This window comes from Oryzias latipes, chromosome 1 (genome assembly GCF_002234675.1).
Source record: "Oryzias latipes chromosome 1, ASM223467v1".
Taxonomy (NCBI): Eukaryota; Metazoa; Chordata; class Actinopteri; order Beloniformes; family Adrianichthyidae; genus Oryzias; species Oryzias latipes.
In genome coordinates this window covers 22,565,430-22,587,404 of record NC_019859.2, presented here as the reverse complement: position 1 = coordinate 22,587,404, position 21,975 = coordinate 22,565,430, and the positions used below count along the sequence as shown (strand labels likewise).

Here is a 21,975-nt window from a genome sequence, read left to right as displayed (position 1 = left end):
CAGCTTTTTGTGTGTGTACGTCTTTCCTTTTGCATGGGGAATGCACTCGCTGACCCTTATTTTAGCCTAAACATAAACACACAACCCTCATTTTCTTTCACCCACAAGCAGCAAGTGACTTGAAGGGCAAAAGGTGAGAGTAGACATCAAACAGCCAGTAAGTGAGCGTCAGGACAAGAGCAGAGTAGGAACTACCACACAGAGGAGCTGGAGAAAAATTGTGACTCCGATATTGATCCGCTAATCCTGGCTGTGCTCTCTGCCGATTTTAATCTTCCACCTACGCAAGATGAAGACGCCAGCTAGGGATGACAAAAAAAGGCAGACTGTAAAAGAAAGAACAATTAAGTGTAGATGGAGGAGTGCCAGGGCCATCTAGTGGTTTAGAGTGGCATAGCAATCCCTTTCCATCAAATGTGAACTTAAAATTAGAGCAGGTAATTGCATGTTTGAGAGTAACACAGCAGTTATTGGTTGAATAATAAATAACAACAGGTTACTTTAAATTTATGTTGTAGCTGCACGAGAGAGTCAGTGTTTTGGTTTTTATGAAGAAAAAGTTAAATTCTGTAGATGCAATTTCATTTCAAAAAAGGAGACAAAATGAAGGGCATAGATATTTTTTACCCCTGCTTCTTATATGAAGTTTATATATATATATATATATATATATATATATATATATATATATATATATATATATATATATAAATATGTAGTCTAATGTATTAAATGGGAAAAAAGGTGTTTCTTAAGCAAATTTGTTAATTAAAAAGTTGAAAAGCCACAATATGAGCAGATGAGGTCGATGCCCAGCCTTTTTCCATTTCTTTTTTTTCGAGAATGATGTTTAGAAAATGGTTAAAACGAAACTCAAGTCAAAATGACCCTTTTTTTTTTACCTACCTCTTTACATTGTAAGCCATTGTTAGATCCAGTTGTCTATACGTTTTCTAACCAAACATGTACTTAATCAACCTCAAATCAGTTTTTTTCCAAGGGCAACTTGGATGGACACTTAAATTACAAGTGTGAGCCAAAAAGAAACTTCCACGGAAGCAAAATGATGTGAAAAAAATGTATATTTTGACCTTTTCCTCATTTATGATTCACAGACCTGTGTGTGATTTCCTATTTGTATTCAAGATAGACACTTAATTGGTGTCTTGTTAATGTCAAGCTGACTCCTTCGGAGAAGAAAAATCTGGGAAGAAGAGGTCAAAAAATAAAATAATAAATAAATGAAATCAGCACAAGCTCCTGTCTAGTAACAGAGGTCCTCACACATCTTACATTGGGGCATGAAGTGCACAGAACATCATTTTAATTGCTCAAAGGATCATCGTGCCTCTGGCACTGGCTTGACTTCCTGGTCTTTGTCAAATGTGGTGAACTTCATGGAGTTGTGTCCTACTAAGCTACATGCTCCAAAATGTGCTTCATCAAACGTGGCATAGAAACACCACAATGTCAATCAGGTTCAAAGAGTGATTCATCCTGACATTAGTCACTGCATCTGAATCCAGCATCAAACCATGTTGTCATTAATTATTAACAACAATAATAAAGCAAAAGAAGCTCAAGCCATTTCAAACCGAAAGAAAACAAATTTTCTCAAATGTGTGGTTAGGCTGCAGCTCCCATGACGAACACAAAAACACTCCAGGAGCATACAATGACATGGTGCATGTAGAAAAATGAGAAAAAGCTAAGAATTGATGGTCAAAAGGAGAAAAACTGAAAAAAATAAACTAAAGTGTTCATCATCAAGCAGTCCCTTTTAGTGCAATTACTGACAACTGACATCAATGATGATAGACAAATTATTAGAATCCTGTATTTAGGAATTCTGGTTGCGCTTACTGACCTAACATTGATTTTTCTGTGTTCAGAAATCTGTCAAATTGTTCGACTTTGGTAAACAACAAAGCCACACTGCTAGATGTATTGTTGGAGCATTATGGGTACTGTGGTCAGGAGTGAAATGAGTAACACGAATAAAATTTGACTTATCTGACTGTTTTGTTTCACTTGATGAGCTGTGTAGTCTGAAAAATCTGCAATTTAAAAAAACCGAAAACATTGTTTTATTCTTCTAACAGAGAGCCACAAAGGAAAGGTCAAAGAGCAACATCTGGCTCCAAATCATCAGGTTGCAGACCCCTGACTTGAGGGAGCAGTGGGAAAAAACAGTAAGTTGGATAGTTTAGTTTTACATGAATACAATATGAATACAATTTGAATGCATTGTAGACAGACTTCAGCTTGTTGTGATCATAAATTGTTCATTTTTCATCAAAAAGGCTTTTATGGCATGCTGAATGTAGAGTGCTGCTATGACTCATGTTTATCAAGACTGAAATATCTTGGCAATAATGCGTTTGTTCTGGAGTGAGTATTTGTTTGGATAAACATGTGAATTCTACCTGTGGAGGAGTTCTCAGAGGACTAAAGAACTGTGCTTTTTCTTACTATTCTGTACTAAATGTGGCTTTCTGCAAAGTACATCAAGCTGCTGTAGGTGTGACCTCATCCTGAAATACAAAAAGGATGTAGGTTCCAAAAGTTCTCCTGAATACCACAGAAAGGGTTCCTTCCTGACACAGCAGGACGAAGGGTCTTGCTTAAGGGCCCACACTGGATTTTAGCTCATTGCACCCCTGGGAAACCAACCCCGATTCCTGCTTTTTCCAAATGGCAGTTTTACTATTTTATAGTATAATGTTTGGTTTGGAAGTGAATAGCTGCCACCAAACTGGCAGCCTCTAAACCTTCCCCACAGCAAAGTGTGCTGTGAATTATTAACTTTGTAGTGTTTATGCTGTTTAATTTTAGAGAAGCACCTACTTCCAGCGTCATAAGTCCTATTCCAGTTATTAAAATTCATAAATATCACAATCTCTGGTACTGTATCTTGTCTAAAGTTAAGTTTTAATTCAGTTTTAACCTGAATTATGTTTGTGTTGTTGGTGGAAGTTTCTTATGCAGGAGACCTGAGCACAGTTGACCAAAAACATAATATAAAAATTAAAGAAACACACTGAAAACAAAAAGCAAAATCTAAGTTAGAAAGACATTACAGAGACACGAAAATGATGTAAAAATGATCAGACTTGAATCAATGTTGAAACTCGCCAAATAGATAAAATACAAAAGCAAAAGATTACGTCAACTGGGTCACACATTCATACTAGTAATATGAAATATAATAGGATGTAAATATGTTTTAGTTTGTTCCACAAAAGATTCAAGAGAGTCATTAAACCACCTCATCCCAAATAAATTTGGTTTACAACAAGCCCAAAGCAAAAGGGAGAACTACGAGATTTCATAATATGGGAAACTTTTGAAAAAAGCCATAAATGCTTCCAGACACATCCTGCAGGCCCTGTTTTTTGGACTGTCCTGCTTCAAACAGCAACATGATTCAGGTAAAATTGAAATATTCACTCATCTGGATTTTCTTTTACTTACAACAATCTACACTTCTGACAGAAATGATAAAACTTCACACAGTGTTTGCCTATATTTCAGAAGTGATGTGATTAATGATCCAATTCAAGATCTTTGTGATACAATGAGAAATCTGCACCACAATTGTGTTTAATTGTGTTTAAATACATTTTCTGTTTTCTATCAAAACTTCGTAAACTGGGGGGTAATGTTAATGTCTTATCAGTAACTGATCTGAATTAGTAAGCCTTTTTAGAGCAACTTTGTAATTTTGACAAACATTTTGATCATTTGAAGTGTTTTTGGCTGTCAGTAGAAGCAATCAGTTACTTATTAACCTTTACAGGGGGTTTGGAATGTCTGCCTCTAGACTTTGGACCTATAAAACAAGTTGAGGGATTTTAGTGACACATACACAGTTACTGTGTAGAAACACTGAATTTTAACTTAATGAGTTTGTGTGAAACCTTGGTTCCAGAGGCGTCAGACTTCAGACTCACACTAAACCAGCATTTGCATATATCTTGCAGTTACACTTTATGCTATAAATATGTGTAACTTTTGATGAACATGAGGTGTCTTTACACTTTAAATTACAATTATCATCTTTGTAACTGCAAGAAAGACTGTGAAAAGTGTTGCAACATAAAAAAAGATTTAAGCAGATAATGTCTAATCTGGCATTAATGCAATTTTTGTTTGTTTTCATTGTATTATATTTTGCTTTAAGTTGTGACATACTAACAATTTATTGTCACCTTGAAATAAGTAATTTAACGATGCACGATCAGGTCAATCTGTCTAAAAACCAGAACGTTTTTATATTTGTATTTGAATTTGATTTTTTTTTTCTTGTTCTGTTTTGGTCGTTTCATTTACACAGCTGGCATTATTTGTAGTTCTACTTGGTCTCACAGCCTCACTGAAGTCAAACTCCAAATTGTACCTGCCCATTGATTGCGATGACATCTATCGCCATGACAACACAAGCTCCAGCGGAGTGTACACAATCTACCCAGGAGGTGCCACCACACCGCTGCACGCCTACTGTGACATGCAGACGGATGGAGGGCGATGGACGGTGGGTTTATAATCCGACAGGTTCAAGTAATGAATGAAGTGAATGCAAAGTGGAAAGAAATGTATGGTATGCTTGCAAAAGGTTCAAGGCAGTTGTGTTGATGTAGCAGAACACACATTATTTACTTAATGTTCTCCTCTAAAAGGATTTTCTAGATGACGGTTTCTTCAAACAAGCAGCAGAATAAAAATGAGACCTTCCCATTTCATCTGTCAAGCATTCAGCGGTGTTGCACAATAAACATATGAAACAGCTTGCATGTGCTTGCATACCAATGCCTTCTAAAACAAGTGGCCAGATTAGATTCAATTCATTTTACCTTTTCATTTGAGTCATTTATTGGTTTTTGATTGTCTTGGTTCAATCTGTCTTGTTACCTGAAACTAGATGTATATTTTTTTTCCCTGATATTGCTATTCCCCTTACGTTTCAGGACAGCAAAAATTGATGAAAATGATTTTTCCTCGTTTTGCTCTTCTAAGGTTTTCGTCCGCAGAATTGACGGATCAGAAAGCTTCTTCAGGCCCTGGAAGCACTACAAGGCTGGGTTTGGTAATGTAGCTGGAGAATACTGGCTAGGTGAGTTTGAGTCAAAACATCTGAAATAAAAGAAAACAATTTTTTTATTAAAAGACCCACTCTGATGAAAATGGAGTTTGTGGTGTTTTTATCATGTTCTTGTGGCATTTTTCTGATGATGGAGGACATTTATAAAGTTTGGATTAATAGTAGAGAATGTGTTAAATCTGTGTATTTTCAGGTCTGGATAATATCTTCATGTTGACTGTGAGGAAGGAAAATGAGCTGAGGGTGGACATGGAGGACTGGGATGGACTCCAGGCTTCTGCTCAGTACTCAGCCTTCTCAATTGACTCGGAGCACAATGGCTATAAGGTTCACTTGGGCAGCTTCACTGGTGGAAGTGCAGGTAAAAGGCTTTAGGAAGATTTACACTTTTGTTTTGTTTTTTGTTTTGTTTCAAGACTAGAGATACAATAATGTGGGCTACCAGTTACAAAAAGAATGTATTCATTCATTCATTCATTCATTCATTCATTCATTCATTCATTCATTCATTCATTCATTCATTCATTCATTCATCTCCTAATCCCTTTATCCCCCTTTCTGGGACCCAGGGCTGCCGGAGCCTATCCCGGCCACTTTTAAAGTACCAATGAAAACAAAATTACTTTTTATCTATGTACCAAAACAAGCAGATATTTTTATACAGTACCAGGATATGTAAAGGCATTAAATTTAGGTGTTGTGGAAAAACCTGTTGTTCTGGTCAAATGACTACATCAATCAAATTGTTCAAAGAATGAGGATGAACTTCCTGAAAGTAACAATAAAGATAAGTTTTCCAAAAGTAATTGTATAGTTCATATTTCAGAATTCTACAGATAAATTGGCATTTTCAGGGGAACCAGACATGTTTGTGGTACATCAGCTAACACACATGAACAACATTTGACTGTTTGATCCAAATTTGATTAAGTTAACAAAGATTTCCAAACCAAAAGACCTTTCACATTAGCTCTGTAACATACACTCTATATGTGGTCAGAAGTTCATTCTGCAAGCTAAAGGGATACTGGTTGGCACCCTTGCCTTACAGCAAGAAGGCCCTGGTTCAAATCCCAGCTGGGTCCCTTTTTTGAGTTTATGTGGGTTTTCTCTAGCTTCTCCAGCTTGCTCCCACAGTCCAAAAACATGCTTCATAGGTTGATTGGTTACTCCAAATTGTCCCTAACGGTAGCTGGACAACCCTGGGGGCCCCCACAGATATATAACTACATTTTTAATTACAAGGAATTACAAATCAGTTCTGTGTTTTTCATTTTAAACTTGGATTGAGCCTTTAAACTGCATAATTTTAAATTTGAAAACAGCATTTTTTAATTATGTTCAACAACTTTTGACCTTCTGCACATTGAGTTTACATTAACTTTATATTGTTTTTTTCTAAGGTGACAGCTTAGTAGGACACAACTCCATGAAGTTCACCACATTTGACAAAGACCAGGACATGTGGGAAAAAAACTGTGCACAGCAGTTCCTGGGTGGATTCTGGTACAATGCCTGCCACACTGCCAACCCCACTGGCATGTATGCACCCGTTGGTGTCATCCCATTCGACAATGTTCATGTGACTTGGCATGCATGGAAGGGCTCAAGCTGCGGCCTGAAGACCATGGCTATGAAGATAAGATCGGTCTCTAAGTGTCCATGCTCACATTAGCACCGTTAGCAGGAGAGAATCTTTTTCATAAACACAGAAACTTTTTATTGTTTGACCAATGAGTTTCTTAGATAACATGGAGTCGTGTCACTGTTTGTCTGATAAATTTTAAAACCTGCTGGAAGTTACTGTTTTTAAATTGGCAAATGTGATATTTTACACATTTTTGAGAAAAATTGAACAGTGTGTCATCTAATTGTTAAATAAAATGAACGAATGAGAAATTTATATTTGCCCAGTGTTTTTAAAAGAAGGAAATAAAAGTCAAGAAGACACTGATAAAAAACTAAGAAACGCATGAGCAGAATAAATTAAAACATAAATTTGTTTCCATTTTTTACTCAATGCACTTCATGAGAGATCATATAAAATCTTTAGGAACACGTTTGTGGCATCATTAGTCAGAAAGATCTCTATTACAAACATTCAAGGTGGAAGCTGTGAGTGACAGCAGGTCTCTCTGACACATGGGGTCACTGTTGTGCTGAAGAACATCATTGAGCTTGTGGCCATTCCAGATTTTGGAATCCCCAAACCTTTCAGATTATGTTTTGAAGAGGATTTAGTCATCTTACATCTGTATGCAGATGTGGTTCCAACTAATAGCCTCAATTCATTCTTTTAAGCAGAGTGAGGGGCTGTAGATCAGCCCCTCAGCCCCTTAAGGAGAAAAAAAGAAAAGAAAAACTAAATGAATATACCAGTACTTTTCAGCTGAGTACATCACAACTCTGTCCTCTATGTTTGTGGTAACAAGTAGGGTTAGTTGTCCAGCTCCTTCTGTGCAACAACTCAACAACTCCAGAAACTCAGTCTAGTAACACCTCAAGGTGTTTTGCTTTCTATAAATTAGAAAAACATGTGTGTCACTCTTTAAAATCTCTTTTACAAACCAGTTGAGCCTAAATGCTGTAGGGCACAGGTCAGTGGGGCGTGTGAACTAAATCACTGAGATGAACCCTAGAAGAGTGGACTAAAGAGGGACATTTTGTGGATATGTAATTTAAGAAATATAATTAAGCTGATCCACAGCATGAAATGACTTCATTTGGGAGGAATAGTTATTTTCATGGGTGTTCCCTGTAGCCTTCCAGCTGCATCACACTTACAGAGGAGCAAAAAAGTAATTGTCAGTCACAGATTCTGTAAGTTGTCCCACTTAAAAACAAAAGGTCTCTATTAACTATCATGAAAAATATATTTAAAAAATCCCCATTCCTTCTTTTCTTAATCATTCAGATCAGTCAGCCTGTTACCTTTACAGAAAAGCAGCCCCACAACATAGTTTGTTCACCTCTATGCCTCACACTGGGATTGGTCCTTGGGATTCTTCCTCCTTCGTGAACAGCGAGAGGCGTTTATGCCAAAGAGTTCAATTTTGGTCTCATCTGGCTACACGACATTCTGCCAAGCCCTCTTTGGATAATCTAGGTGGTTTCTGGGGAACTTTAGACAGGCCTGGATATGTGTTGGTTTAAAAGGGGGGACCTTTGGCGCTTTGTAGGATTAAAATCCATGATGATGTACTGTGTTACCTTATTAACCTTTGTTAGTGTGGTCTCAGCTATCAATAGTAATTGACTATTTCATCCCATGTACAATCTCATCCCTGTTGTCCTCAGACAGCTCAGAGGTCTTGACCATTGTAGAGAAGCTACAGTCTGAATGTTTAAGAGGAGTGTGGACAGGCATATTTTATACAAGTAACCAATAGAATAGAATAGAATAGAATAGAATAGAATATGTCTTTATTAATCCCTAAGGAAATTTTAAAATGGCCATCTGTTCACACTAATAAAACACACAGACACATTTAAAACAATAAAAATAGTAAACACAGCAATAGACTAAAAAGATTAATAGATTTTTTTTAAACGTTCAAACAGGTGACATTAATGCAGGTAACGAGTGGAGGAGAGAATAGCTTCTAAAACAAAAAGTAACAGGTCAGAGAGGGACAGAATTCTTGATTGTTTGCAAACACACACACACACAAATATGTATATATATATGCATATATACAGTACAGACCAAAAGTTTGGACACACCTTCTCTTTCAAAGAGTTTTCTTTATTTTTATGATTATGAAAATTGTTGATTCACCCTGAAGGCATCAAAACTGTGAATTAACACATTTGGAATTATACACATAACAAAAAAGTGTGAAACAACTGAAAATATGTCATATTCTAGGTTCTTCATAGTAGCCAACTTTTGATTTGATTACTGCTTTGCACACTCTTGGCATTCTCTTGATGAGCTTCTAGAGGTAGTCACCTGAAATGGTCTTCGAACAGTCTTGAAGGAGTTCCCAGAGATACTTAGCACTTGTTGGCCCTTTCGCCTTCACTTTGTGAAGTTGTAGCAAACACTCTTATTTTAACCCTTGTGCTATCTTAGATGACCCCACCCTGACATTGAGGTATTCTCCCTACCATGACAAAGGTGGATAAAGGTGGAAAGCTATCATGTAATCCATGGACACCAGTGAAGATCACAAATCATTGAAGAAAAAAGGTTCAGTGCACTGTCTAGTGGGTCTAGATGAACCAACTCCAAATGTTAAAGTGCCTAGGATAGCACAAGGGTTACCTAGTGGGCCACTTTTGGATTACATATCTCAGAAGCTCCCTCTGGCCACCAGTAGGAACCATCTCCAGAGTTTTAACCACAACATCTCCCAGCAACCCCAGCGCACACTTCCTGGATACCACACACCTGACTCCCATTCACTCAATACTTATTGAGTATTGAGTATTAAGTATTGTTTGTGCTACTCTGTCTTCATTACTGAGCGTTGTATCTGGATCTGATCTTCTGTTTCCTGATCCTGTTTCTGACTCCATTTGCCTACTGCCTGCCCCGACTCTGGCTTGGATCTCGCCTGAGCTGTGTGGACTTTTAGCTGAGCTAATAAAACCCTCTGCTATCTGGGGGTGCTCTCTGGTTAAAGAAAAAAAAAAGATTTTTAATTTGAAAGAGTTATTGTAAAGTATAAGGGTAAGCCAGTAGTTTAGAAAAAAAGTGAACTAAACTAACTTAAACTTTATTCAACTCATTCACAAGCAGTTAAAAGACAGTACGGTTGCATCCGAATTCCTTCACTACTCACTATATAGTGCATTCGCCATTTTGTATTGGTGTTCGAATCTACAATTCCAAAATTGAGAGCCCTAGAAATTTCCCAGAAGTCTCAGCAAAAAAACCAGTGTGCATCGATGCTCACTAGATTGGCGAAGATGGACCATAATGCATTGCATAGGAACAATTTTTATCAAAGAACATTTATTTAAATAAAATTTTTAATAAAGCATTAACATTTTTCTCTTTAGAAGATAGTGGACTCATAAATGATCGTCGCAAAATCCTCGTATCAATTCGATTTTCCCTTTGTGAAATTGATGACGTCATTAAAAAAAAGAAAAAATTGTGAGCATCGTGTCCGAATTGCTTTTAAAATCTGGGGCACTACATAGTCCCGCACTATATCGTTGGCCAGTAGTTAAGGGTTAGGGTGGGAATTCGGACATAGCCTATGTATCTCTCTCCAAGTCGATTTGACTACAGTACCCACAATGCTTCAATAGTCCAGCAACTGGTAGTTGTCAGGTACGAGGCTTGATGAAGGACCCAAAATGCAGAGATGGGCTGGCACAAGGTTCCAAGGCAAAAGGTGTTTATTCTCAAACAAAAGCCATTGCTAAGCAGGGAAACAAACAAAACCAAACACCGAGGACCAGGCAGACATGGGAGAAGACAATCAGGGAATTGACGGCAAGGACCAGCACAAGAGGAAGGCAGAGACATAACATATACACAAACAGGACTGACGAGACACAGATGAAATCTATCAGGAGAGATTGGGACCAGTAAAGTAAAACTGAAACCTAATACATACAGGAAACCTTCAAAATAAAAACAACAGGAAACAAAATGGAAGCAAAAACTAAGGCAAAGAAACCCAAACCATGACAGTAGTTTAGATGATTTACATTTCCAGGATCCAACCTAATTGGTTTGTCTTAGCCAAGTTGTTAATCAAATCAAATCAAATCCAATCGAATCAACCAAAACCATTATAAAATTGTTTTAAATAAAATAGATTACATCGATATTGGAAAATACCATTTGGTTTGAGGCATGGTAGATTCATTTTACTGTAATGTAAAAACTACCAAGTGTATCACAGCAGACAACAGACATGTGATGGCAGCAAAAAATGACCAAGTCATCATTATAGTCCAATGTTTGGAAACATTTTAATTTTGCAAAGACATGTGAGCAGACAGTGTGGAAGAATGCTCTAATAATGTTTCCTTTGGATTATTTTGATGTGGAAAAACAACACTGGGTTGAACTTTATGAAACTAAAATGTGAATGGATTTGCAATTATTTCTTGTTTACTTGTTTGATGGTACACATATTTAATTTACACTTGATTATCTTGCAAGAAGTTCAAGGAATCTGGAAAACATCACCTGCACTGTTCAGTACCCAGGTATTTATCTCTGAGTCACACTGATTGATTTTTTTTCACTAAAGATATCCTGGATCCATTAGGTCTGTGAATCAGATCAAATCAGATAGTTTAAAATGATAGAATCGGTAAACGCACATTGTGAAATGAATCAAATCGTTGTTACAATGATTCATGACACCTATACCACCAATACATTGAGATTGGCAGAGAGTGTCTTTTATTTTGAAAGAGTCATGTGAGCCACTGTCAATTATAAACTATTTCATATTTAGAAAAAAATGTCTGCTTTATTTATACCCCAAAAACCAAATATATATTCATCATAATAGTAACAACCACATAAATACAAGTCTTGATTTTCAAAAGGGTGAGGATAAGACTCAATGGCTCCGCTGAATTGCTGTCAGGAAGAAATGGTCTCTTTCGGTGTAAAAGGTTGCAGACCTCTGCTCTTGCTATATTTATACTTAAGCATACTTAATGACATAAACTTTTAGTGTACTGTTTTCACTAAGGGTTTTCTGTTTGACTGGGGGATAGTGTAGTTTTCTGAGAAGTTCCAATCCCAGGGCTGTCTTTTCATGCACATTATGGAGTTTAAAGTGCCCTCTGAGGTGCAGAGGGACGCGGATAACAAACACCCTCCTTCCCCACAGGACCTGAACTTGCTTCAGGAAGGGAAAAAAAAGCGCCTGCTGGGCGGGTTTCCCCCCCTTCTTTCTGTAGCTGGCTGTAAGAAACAGGACGGGCGAGTCCGTGCCAAGGAGAAGGCGTAGACTTCCTCGTAACATTTCCTCCGCCATCTCCGCTTTAGTCTCCAGCACTGAGGGAGCGAGGAGGACCTTCTCGACCCGACCGAAGCTCCGTCTTTCTCCTCTTAGCGGCACAGCTCTCCTCCAGCTGACATGGACTGGGGAACGGACCTTTGGGTAAGCTGACAATAAACGGGAGGGAGATCTTTAAAAAACAAAATGAAGAAAACCAACAGTGGACAGCCCGCAGCGGAGGAGTTTAAAGCTGCTGCCGCAAACCTCAACCAAGGAGGCTGTAAACAAGTTTGTCTGGTTTGGAGGCTCTGCACTGACTCACTCAGCTCTGTACTGACTGTAAAAAAAAAAAAATACAAAACATAAAAAGTCAATTATTTCAAGGCTGTGCTTTAAAAAAGATTTGCATAAGAATGCATGTCCTGCAGGACATCAGGATCTGATCTGGTCTGACACATGGCTCTGCTAGGAAGGAAGAAAAGAAAGGTCTGAAAATGCTGTCATCACTTTGCTTGTTTTGCATGACCTGCTGGTCCCGATGTCAAACACAGCATGCCACACACAGAAAGTCAGGAAATCCTTCCTTTACAGAAGCTGCAGCCAGATAAATGCTCATGGCTTCTCCTCTTCCTGGCTCAGTCAACCCACCAAGAACTTATTTCAGGGCAGAACTCACAGGGGTGGTGAGAGTCAGCTCATCCAGAACCCATGTGGTACCTTATGGTTTGCTGATGATTTCAGCTTTGCTGATGATTTCAGCTTTGAATTCAGCTTTGATAGTTGGACCTTTGATCTGTTGTCCTCTGTCCAGTGGGTTCATCAACACCCTGGACTGTTTCCATAGGACACTTCAGAGTTGATAAACTTTTGTTTCGTTACTCTTGTGAATTTCTGCATAAGACCCATTCCCTGTTTATAAGAACTGAACTGAGTGACCACTCCCCCCTGGCATTTTTTGGACCCTCTGGTCCCAAAAAGGCAAAAATCCCATATAGTTCTATTAGAAAATAAACAGCTATTACTCAGTTATGTCAGAACAACCATTCTCGCTCTGCTACCTTTTTTTTATTTACTATGTTCTTGCTAATCCTATTTTTTTCATGACATTTTTGCGGAAGTGCAAGTTATTTAAGTTATAAGCTGGCAAACTAGATGCCTGAGTGAAAGAATGCGGTCTCACGTCAAACATTTGAAATATTTGATTGACAGCTTATCCCAAACCCGTTTTCAAGTGGTAGGGGTGAGGACTTTCAATAAGCCTCACATGACGGCAAGAGTGGTTGCCAAGAAACAATGACTTGGACCAATCACTGCTTACTTACCGTATGTCATCTGGCTCCAATATGGTAGCATTGTGAAAAAAATGGTGACTGAATTGACTTCGTTTCGTTGGAGCCAAAAGTAAACCATTTTCTATGGGTGACATCACGCCAATGTGTTAAACCAGGGGTGCCCAAATCCAGGCCTCAAGGGCTGTTGTCCTACATGTTTTCCAACCATCCTGCCATTGAAGTTCCTGTTGGCTAAACACACTTGATCAAGGTAATCAACAGCAGACAAGGCAGGGATTCTGGAAAACTAGCAGGAGGCCCTCAAGGACTGAATTTGGGCACCCCTCGGTTAAACGTTCCAAACTTGTAGCCTACTTTCAAGTGGTAGGGATGTTCCAACAGGCTTACTCCCGATTGGCGAAAACGGTTACCATAGAAACAAAGATTCAGACCGACCCAGGGCCAATCACTGGTTACTGACGATCTCTGGTTCCAACATGGCGACATCCATATCACCAAGAAAATTGGCTACTGAATTAACGTAATTTCGTTGGAGCTGAAAATAAACTATTTTGTATTGATTTTTCATTTACAGTCAATAGTAAGACTTGGAAAAAAAAACAAAGATCATGTTTCACCAAATCATTATACTGTTAACAGAATCATATTTGAAATGGAGCTCCTTTTATTGAGGCTTTCAATTATTCCAGCCGTCAGTTTTTAAACGGAAGTTAACTAATCATTTTTCAGTTTTTTAAATATAATTAAAACAATAGTTTTGATGAAAAGATGATAGTCAAAGTGGTCATTTTAGGGAAACTATAGCACATTTTATTGGACCCCTGTCTAAAGAATGTGTCTGGTTTAAACAGCAAACGGTTTCCTGATTTCTGGGTGAGATGCCAGTCTCAGATTCAGTTCCAGATAATCCCACAGATTTAACAAACCGCTTTTGTTTTGTGAGTAATCCGATGTTTTGCGAGTGTGGCTTAGATCTGTTGGATTGATCAGAATCCTGATAAAAATCCTCAGCGTGACTGTAGCAGTGTAAAACTTGCATCATAAGGTGCACAGTTGTGTCTGCCTGAGGTCAGGCGTGTTACACGAAAGCCATACAAGAGTCATGCAGACATGAAAGCCGCCAACAGAGGACTGAAAAGCGTCTGACCAATCCATGACGTACGTTTTTTTGGACCAGCAAAAGTCAGAGCTTATAAAAGTAGCTATGAAAATGAAACCTCAGCCTCTTTAAACCCAATAATTGAACATCAAGACTGACATTTTATCAGGAACTTCCTCTTTCTCGCAGCTACAGCTGCATTCCTTCTCCATGGGGGGTGGTGGTTTTGGTTGAAGTGGCTGTGGAGGTGGGGACCTCTCATAAAGCTCACATACTTACAAGTCTCACCACCGGCAACCAAGCCAAGGCCTGCTTCAGAGGCCGCGCTGCATTAAATAGAAACTGGAAACTTTCGGCACACTTCCTCACAGAATAGTATTTACAAGGATGAGGAGTCTGCTCTTTTATTTGACTCATTATTTTATTTTCAATATACATACAGTTCCTCATTCAGTTGAACTCAGTTGGATTTTCAGTTTGCCTTTTTTTTTTTTTTGGAAAGACCAGATGCCAAGTGTCAACAAAAATTATTTCCATGTCTTTTATAAGTTTTTTTGGTTACACTTACTTTAGTTAATACTCTTTCAACCCAAGCGGACTATTATGCCAAACCTGACAAACAACCACTTAATGCAGTCAGGGCTTTTGCTTGGCAGTTTTACTTTGTGATGGAGATGAGTAAGAATTTAACCTGAGGTCATCTTGGATCAGAAAACACCAAGGTGGCTGCCAGTTTTTTTTCTTTATACTAGAGCGAGTACAGACTTGTTCAGCTGGTTTCGGGCCTCTGGGAGTTAGCCACAGGGCGGAGGTACACTGAGCTAAGAATGATAATCTCATTCCACAACTCTTTCTGTCTCACTGTCTGTATTTCCTGCTGTCAGACATACATGCAGATGGAATTCACCAAAGTAATTGGGCGTAGCGGCAAAAGTGAGCCGCTCAAGAATGTATCTGAAAACATGTTTTACTGAATCTCCTCTTGACACCGCCCGTCACCTCCCTGTAGTGCTCTTTCCTGGTACAATCTTTGTCGCCCCATTGTCCCCTTCTGCTGCCTCCTCCCAGCCCAGACGTCAAGAACTATTACTGTATGATCTCAATTTTAGCTTCTCTGTCTTTGGTGGACTAAGTATGTGTTTCTTCTACCACTAAAGCTTTTAGCCATAAAACACATCAAATGTGCGCCCTTTATTAGAGTTGCGCAAAAGAATAAACAAGAACACCCCGAGGCAGAGTGTGTCCAGATGCAGACACTCCAGATGCAGACTGTTCAGATTCATTGTCCCCGGAGACTCTTGTACTGTACGTCATGTTTTGTAGACAAAAGTCCAAGACTGAGCACAACTGTTACCTGTCCAAAAGGCTTCTGTGTGTGTGTGTCTGTCCGTGGGTGTGTGAGTTTCAAATACTTGGACATGTGTTAAGAGACAAAGAAATTCTGGAAGAATACTATTGAAAGTGTTGTTCCCCTACTCCTAATACACCTTTGTATGAGGGTGTGTGTTTGTGCACTGAAGCATTGAATCTTTCCATCCCTCCATTTATCCATTAAAACTAGAGTTGCATCTTGTTTCCTTGGAAACGTGCAACTCCGTTTGGTAGGGTGTTCAAATGGGCCTCAGATTTTCTGAAGGTTATAGTAAAGTTTAATAAATGTTTTTGATGGCCATCTAAGGGGCAAAACTTGCACTTCCTTTTTGAGAAAAAGTGAAAGTATAAGTTAATCACGTTAAAGGGGCAACAACAAAGCTGCAAAAAAATGGTTTTTATAATTATTATCAGGTAGTTTAAATGTAGCAGCAAGTTTTAAAATGTTTTTCTGTAATAAATTAATTAGAAGTTTGTATTGTTTGGTCAACAAGTTGTAGTTTTAGTTTCATTTAGTCACACAGACGTGCCATTTTAGAATACTTTAATAATTTCCAAAAGTGTGCTAAATTTTGTTCACCTTTCGGCACAGGCGTTCATGGAGTCGCCACGGTGTATCAGCTCTCACTTATTCACTTTGGTTGTTTGGCAGAGTGTTTTACACAACTTGACACAAGGTCGTGTTTTATTGGGACTGGGGACCGGCACAAGGGAGACCCAGACTTGGGGATGAAGCTCATCGTGCCCTGTGAGCAAATCCTAATTTCCCGTGCACTGGTCCTACACACAGCCGCTCAAAGGTGTGTTAAATAATGAGTAATACATCTTTTAGACAAGGCAAATTGCAACATGAGAAGTGACAAGTGAGTTTACAATGGTTATTTTGCTGTTCGGTTTTGATTTTGCAGCAGAGGCAGAGGTCACTTCTGTTTGATCTCTTTTTTTACTAAAAAGTCCTAGTCTGATCATCTTTTTATCCAAAATTTTGAAAATTATGTTGTTGTTTTGGAAATACTTCTTGCAGAGTGGCAGTAGTTCGGTAGAAATTCATGTCCGAGCTGCGGGCAGAACTGTTGTTGTGGTGGAGTAAGCCCACCCCCATGTCCTGTTATCCATCTATTTCCACTCTCTCCTGCCAGCTTACAGCCCCTTAAAAACCTTGAAATTACAGGTACAACAGAATTGGCGAGCAATATTGGAGCTATCCAGCTGTACAGTTTGGACCCAGATGCCAGCTTGGACGGGTAAAACGAAGACATAGATGGGTCTATTTGTCCACAAGTGAATGCATCAGAAAGAAGTGGAGCAGGGAGACTGTTGCCTGCTGATTGCAGATTCTACATCACAACTACAAGCTTTTTTCAACAGTATTTTTTTTTGTCAGAAATGCTATTTTTAGCTTAATTTTCTTTATACATGTCCTCCATCATGAGAAAAAAAGCCATGTTAAAAAACAAAAACAAGTCTTCCTCTGAGTTAGTCTTAAAAGTCTTGTCCAAATTCTTGAGATAGACCTGTTACTTTCACCTCCAAAAACCGAATGCGGTGGCAGTTACAGTATTTGTCAGTTTGTAGACCACAAACCAGGGATTTGTTGGCCTTTTTCTAGATACTAATGCCTTCATTTAAACATAGTGAAAATGTATGTGTATTCCTCTATTATTTGATGTTCCACATATGGTGGATAATTACAGTCCCCATAAAGTGATATTTGTCTACAGCAACATGTCTTACAAGCACGATAACTCATGTTAGCAGAACAAATGCAGAATGGTTGTAAAGGTCAGGGCTATGGATGGAAGCAGGTGTTTCCTTTGTCGCGTTACTATACCTTTGTACTTGGGTGTGTAACTGTGTACATAAGCAGGTAAGCTATCTACAAGCCCCAGCCAACTGGCAGCTTGACTACAAATGGATATTAGTGAGAAAACACAGCTTTAATGTCTTATGTATGCAGTTTCTTGTAGTCTTGTAGCAAGTGTAGATCATCCTTTTGCCTGTGAAATGCAAATGTGTTTTGGAATATTGATGGGGTTTACAGACCCACTCAGATGAAAATCGTGTTTTTGGTAATTCTAACATGTTCTTGTGGTATTTTTGTCATGATGGAGGACATATATAAAGAAAACTAGGATTAATATAGCAATTCTGACTGTTTCTTTATTCAAATTGTTGTAAATCAGGAGCAAACAAAAAAATGCTGTTGGAAAATAAACCTCTTTGTGACGTAGAAAATACACTGGACGGGCCACAGGCTCCCTGCTTCCCTCCATTCTGATGCATCCACTTGTAGACAAATAAATCCTTGAACATCTTCGTTTTCCTCATCTGAGCTGGATACGGCTGGATAGCTCCAATATTGCTCGTCATCTTTATTGCAGTGGTAATGTTAGGCTGGGGGGGGGGGGGGGGTGATGGGCTGTGAGCACACTGGCCAGAGTGTAAACAGAGATCTCCCATTAATTAAGGGGTGTATGTGTGTGTGTGTGTGTGGGTGGGTGGGGGTGGGGGGGGGGTTACTCTATGCCAACAGTTCTGCCCACAACTCACAGGCGAATTTCTCATGAACTACTTTCGCTCTGCAGAGACTATATCCTAGAAACAAGACAGGTTTTTTGATTTTGACAAAAAATGTCAAAATCCTAATGAAAAGTGTCCACTTGGAACACTTTTACAATAAATCACAAGATAAACAGAATGGGTCTTTGTGATTGTAAGATTGCAGGTTCGATTCCCGCCTTGCATGCCCATCTGTTGAAGTGTCCTTGGGCAAGACACTGAACCCCACCTTGCCTGTGGTGGGACGTTGGTGCCAGTGTTCGGCAGCGGAGCCACCATCAGTGTGTGAATGTGTGTGTGCATGGCTGAATGGGTCTGTGACTGTAAAGCACTTTGGGCCTTTGAAAGAGGGTAGAAAGTGCTATATAAGTATACACCATTTACTATTTTTTTGGTCTCAGGAAAGTTTTTTTGTCTTTTTTTTACCCAGGTCAAATTTAGTCCCAAGGCTGACAAGTGTTGGTTTATGGACCTTTGGGAGTTAAAAATAAATAAATACATAACAGCCCGAGAGGTCTCATTATTTGTTAAGGTTTTAGTGACCCCCACCAGGGGTTGACATAGCCCAGAAATTTGCACTGGCCCACAGGGCCAGTAGTTTTTGAAACTTACTGGCCCTGCCTGAAAGTTACTGGCCCGACACCGCAAGTAGCGGGACCCGCCGCTCCGCAGGTGCTGGCAACTTTAGGGGGGTCCGGGGGCCTGCCCCCCCGGAAACTTTTAATATGGTGCAATTTGGTGCATTCTGGTGACATCACTTATTTCTACACTTTTCAATGACTGAAAATAGACCATATCAAACTTAAATCTGCTCTAGTCTGTTTCAGATGTTTTGAAGAGAGCGCTGCAGTGAAGTAGGAAACACTAGTTAAGAAGTTTTCATGCTGCTTCTAACGGCAAATATCGCAATAAATCATAAACCTTAAATGTGTTAAAACAATCTAATGGCAGCTTGAACCATTTAACGAATCAAATAAATCCCTTAATGCATTTGACCAATCGGATGGACGCCTTCACATTGTTGACCAATCAGATGGAGCCCTATTATGTTAGATGTTTGTAACCTATGTCAACGTGGGTCATTTGGAGTATAATTTTTAAACTGGGAATGGTTATTTGGTTATTTTGCTGTTTGTTTATATACCGCAAATTATATCGTTATCTCAATTTTAATCTCTGATATCGCATATCGCGAGTTTTCCTCATATTGTGCAGGTCTAACTGAGATCATTCAGCTAACTAGAAATACTTACTGCTTACAGTGTTGTAAAGAAAAACAAAATTAAGTAGTTTAACATTCTACTGCATTTGAGTCTGAGATTCAGGTATTTGGAGTTGCCTTTGATTCTTTGACATTCAGCTTAAAGCTTAGTGCATACAGTTTCATCTTCAATGCATTCATTAAATATCTTGCTGTCCATACTACTAATTATACCCACTACTCCATCCAACATATTCCTATCTATTCCTGCCATGTCTTCCACATCTCTGACATGCTTCAGTCTCTCTTCAGTGACGGTGTCGGATTTATAATCAAATGTAATAATAACCCACTGGCTTGTGCCTTCGTTGTTGCTGTTTAACATTGTTTTGTATTGAATTGTTACATTCAATAAAGTTTGAAAAAAAAAAAGTAGTGAGCGCGTGCCGCGTGGTGCTCGGCAGTGAAAGCCGCGCGAGAGCAGGCGGGAGAGAAGGAGAAGTGATCAAAGGTTTCCCATAGAAACCCTTGAAGTCTGAACACAGGACTAGCAGAAAAACTAAATTATGAAGACGAGGTAAATCTACACGTTTTCGCAAAATTTACTTTATTGAAAAAGGTGAAGAATATATAAACCGTTAGATATTTTAGTGGCCCGAGCGGACAAGTGAAAAGTAAAGTCTTGTGGTCCGCACTGCTCGAAAAACAGGACCGGGCCAGCGGACAAATGGCTATGTCGAGCCCTGCCCACAAGTAGAAACATGTCCATTTCCATGAGCACTAGATCCAAAGACCTAAGAAAGTACAGTAGTGTTCAGACAGTTAAAAACATAGTCATATCCTGGACAGGTTAAAATCCCAGTATGACCACAATCCAATGTTTCCCTAAGAAGAACGGTTGGTGTCAAAGTCCTTGTGTGAATTATTTGACCATTCACAAAAAAAAAGCAGAAGCAGCTCACACTGATTAACATAATAGAGTCTGTTTCAGACTACCACACACTTCACGTGGATTGATCTGCGTAAACTAAATATCCGTGTATAAAGGGAACATTTCATGCAAGAAAAGACAGAAAGCAGAGTTGGAGTATGAAGCTGCTGCTGTTATCAGTCTGCAGGCTCTCTTATCATTGCACACACTGCCTCAGTCAGAGATTGTCAGAAACTTTAGGGAGCTGGCACGACAAAGAATTTCAAGTGTCTGGCCAGTTTGAGAATCTCTTGGTGTTCTCATGCCCTTTTTTGGATAACAGAACACTTAACATAAACATACTTTTTACATACTGTGAACACATCAAGTTTAAGGATCACAGTTTAAATGGATCAGAATAAAGTTGTACTAAAAGATTTAGCTGGAATGAAGTCTTTTTTTTTGCGGAAAGTCAAATGCATCGTCTGTTTTGTTTGGAAGGCCTTCACCTTGTTTCACATCAGTCAGGCCCAGCTGTTTCTCACCATATCTGTGTAAACATGTGTCTCTGTGCTGCTGCTCTCACAGGACCAGTATGATGTCATCGACAAGCACACTCAGTCTGGCCTGGACCTGATGGACCGTTACATCAAGTTTGTGAAGGAGCGCACAGACATTGAGCAAAACTACGCCAAGCAGCTCAGGTGCTTCTACACGGGCATCTATAGACATTTACAGTAACCTGCACCTGAATTGTGCAACTATTTTTTTGTCAACACTGACTTAAGTACTTTGGTTTTTTACTCGGTAACAGGAATCTGACAAAGAAGTACAACAAAAGAGGAAATAAAGATGACCAGGACTGCAAGTAAGAAACCGGTTATGAGCGCTTAAGAAGGAAATGTGCCATGAAAGTACATGTCATTTTGCTAACTGTTATTTTAAGAAAGCCAAAAAAAATACTAAGAGCATCATAGTTTCTTGCTTTTTTCCCCCATGTTTTTTTTTAATGAACCTCTTTCTTTGTAGAGAAACCACTAAATTATTCCAAAAATGTAAGATATTTATTTTTAGTCACCTATTATAAGGTATCAAAAATACATATTCATTGCTAAATCTGGATGTGTAAATTTTCTTTTTAAACTGGTAAGCAGCTAATTCTGGTAAAGATCCTGCAGTGAGGGGAAACTGCTTCAGCAAAACATGATGATATACCGTAATAGAGGAGCATCAGCAAACTCAAACATGTTTCTCACCAACTTTGAAGCTGTTTCACTTGATGCTGGTTGTGCCACACTAAATGTGTTTAACAGTAGTTTTTTGACAGAAATCAGCTCAGTGGGCTCATGGCCTGGATTAGAACACCAAGGCCCGGCCTACTCAGAGTTTGTGGGTGTAAGCATTTGCAAACATAAAGTAATGGCACCCACTAAAGCCCCTTACATTTGATTTACCAACGCACCAGGAATTGTGATCAAATAATAGACGCCTTCCATGTAGGGCATTTGACAAATACAGA

At 38.9% G+C, this 21,975-nt stretch overlaps 2 protein-coding genes across 2 annotated transcripts in view; both read left to right on the top strand.

Moving 5' to 3' along the window:
• Positions 1–3,352: 3,352 nt before the first annotated feature.
• Positions 3,353–7,004, top strand: LOC101169418 (microfibril-associated glycoprotein 4). The gene is made up of 5 exons (XM_004065980.4): positions 3,353–3,431; positions 4,337–4,534; positions 5,017–5,113; positions 5,295–5,462; positions 6,505–7,004. Exons 1-5 carry the CDS (start codon positions 3,363–3,365, stop codon positions 6,774–6,776), a joined length of 804 nt encoding a protein of 267 aa, XP_004066028.3. The 5' UTR covers positions 3,353–3,362; the 3' UTR covers positions 6,777–7,004.
• A 4,910-nt stretch (positions 7,005–11,914) lies between these two features.
• Positions 11,915–21,975, top strand: part of LOC101166606 (cdc42-interacting protein 4 homolog) — a 25,989-nt gene continuing 15,928 nt past the window's right edge. Inside the window, exons 1-3 of the mRNA XM_011477482.3 lie at positions 11,915–12,186; positions 21,045–21,160; positions 21,271–21,324. Of these exons, the coding sequence (XP_011475784.1) occupies positions 12,163–12,186; positions 21,045–21,160; positions 21,271–21,324 (194 nt within the window). The 5' untranslated portion in view covers positions 11,915–12,162. The remainder of the gene's footprint in view (positions 12,187–21,044; positions 21,161–21,270; positions 21,325–21,975) is intronic.